General features: G+C 51.2%; 1 protein-coding gene across 1 annotated transcript; it reads left to right on the forward strand.

Moving 5' to 3' along the window:
- Nucleotides 1–1,555: 1,555 nt before the first annotated feature.
- LOC104497123 (complexin-4-like) lies at nt 1,556–1,783 on the forward strand (the record flags this gene model as incomplete). The annotated part of the gene is made up of 1 exon (XM_010140337.1): nt 1,556–1,783. A coding segment is annotated over one exon (228 nt), but the record flags the coding sequence as incomplete, so codon positions are not given.
- Nucleotides 1,784–1,908: the final 125 nt, after the last annotated feature.

A 1,908-nucleotide genomic window follows, 5' to 3' on the forward strand; every position in this document is an offset into this window, starting at 1 on the left:
GGACGGGGGGCTTTCAGGCAAGAACGTGCCAAACCGTAGTTCACATCGCCAAAGCGGCCTCTGTGTGCACCGTACGGGCATTTCTCCACAGAATACACGGTGATCGTGGCTTAAATTATAAATAGTTCTCAGGAAAAGGGCATCCGTGATTGTCTGCTCGGGGGCTCTTTTTCAGTAATTAACCCAGCAGCTTTTTTTGTCATCCTCTACTGCCACTCGGGAGCATTTCCAAAGGGCCAGCTCCTCCGACAGCCAGCACTTGCCGCTTTAAAGCTTAACACACTTTTTCCTGCCACGCAATCAATAAAGAACGCATCTGCCAACTGGGATGCTGTTTCTAGCTCCCACACATCGGATGGCAAGAGCCTAAAGGGGTCAAGAGACATCCTCAACGTTTCAGCCACGTAGTGACGACGGTCGTGATACACGTCTCCATAGTTTCATTAAGAGACGGGGGAGAAATCAGGTTAAAGGGACTGCAAACACGAAGCTGGGTGAATCCATGTGACAGTCAATAGAAGCTACGCAGTCAAGCATCCCTGTCTGCCTGTCCCCGCTCAGGGCTGGAACTCCAGCCGCTGCTCGGCTCCGTCCGTCCATTCATTCCCGCGTTCATTCATTGCTGCAAACCCCGGACCCCTCTCACTCTCGACAACACCTCCTGCTGACAGCATTGCTGCTTGTTCATATCAGGCCTTTGCTGCTGTCAGGCTTCATTTTGGAGAGGTAATGAGGCATTAATGCTTATCTTTGATGTGTGAACTGTGTCAAAATACCCCGTTCTGCTGAGCTCTGGATCCATCGGAACCCACCAGAAACCAGGAACAAAATCACCATTGTCTGAAAAATGGACAGAGCGTTTCAGCGGGCAGGCAGGAAGCAAGTATGTGTAGCGCTTACCGCATCTCGGCCCTCTTAATTGCTTAACCAGCTCCTTCTCCTGTCTCCTTTAGCTTTCTCAGACTCACAGCCAACCTCCAGCCTCTCTGTTGTTGCCGCAGTCCTCCTATTACCCCACTCACCAGCATTGCCACACTGCCAGGCAGGCGTCACCACTCGGAGATGCCAACCAAAGACCTAGATAGAGTTTGGAGATGGTGTGGGGAAGATGGGGACCCTCCTTCTGGTAATTCTACCCTGCGTTGACTGCATCTTTCTTCAGGAAGGCTTCGGTTGGCTTGAACGAATGGATAGGGGAAGGGTAGCCACACCGGTTCCTATGGCTTCATCGACCAGAAGGCACAGCCTAGGCAGCACCCTGCGGCCTCTTCTTGGGGGGTACCAATCACCTGTGGTGGGTGTCCACAGCCAATGCAGACAGCAAAGGTTCTAAAATCGCAGGCGATGCTGAGGGCTTCAGTTCTGACACTCCTGAGACCCTTCCAAGAAATATATTTGACATTGCCTGAAAAATCATAGCGCCTGTATGGGGGCTGAGTGAGCCCCTGAATTTACAAGTTGCAGCTAAAAACTTACAACCAAGAGACTCCTTGGTAGGTCCAGGATAGCGGAAATATTCTCATGCGCTGTTTTTATGTCCTGCTTTTTGTGTCAGAGTGAAGTGGATGAGAACCAAATACAGATGGCTGGAGACGACGTGGGTTTGCCAGAAGACCTCCAGAAGATGGTGGCGGAAGATCAGGTGGAGGAAGAGGACAAGGACTCTATCCTGGGGCAGCTGCAGAACATCCAGAATATGGACATGGATGCGATCAAAGAAAAGGCACAAGCCACCTTCACCGAAATGAAACAGGCAGCTGAGCAGAAGTGTTCCGTGATGTAGAGGCGACACCACTGTCCAGGGGTTGTGGGTTCAGGCTGCAGAGCGAGGGCAGACGGAGGAGGCACTTAGCTCTAGAGCATTATATGTAAATATAGAAAAGAGAGAGAGACTTTAAAACCCCAAGG

This window comes from Buceros rhinoceros, unplaced genomic scaffold (assembly GCF_000710305.1).
Source record: "Buceros rhinoceros silvestris isolate BGI_N320 unplaced genomic scaffold, ASM71030v1 scaffold25407, whole genome shotgun sequence".
Lineage (NCBI taxonomy): Eukaryota > Metazoa > Chordata > Aves > Bucerotiformes > Bucerotidae > Buceros > Buceros rhinoceros.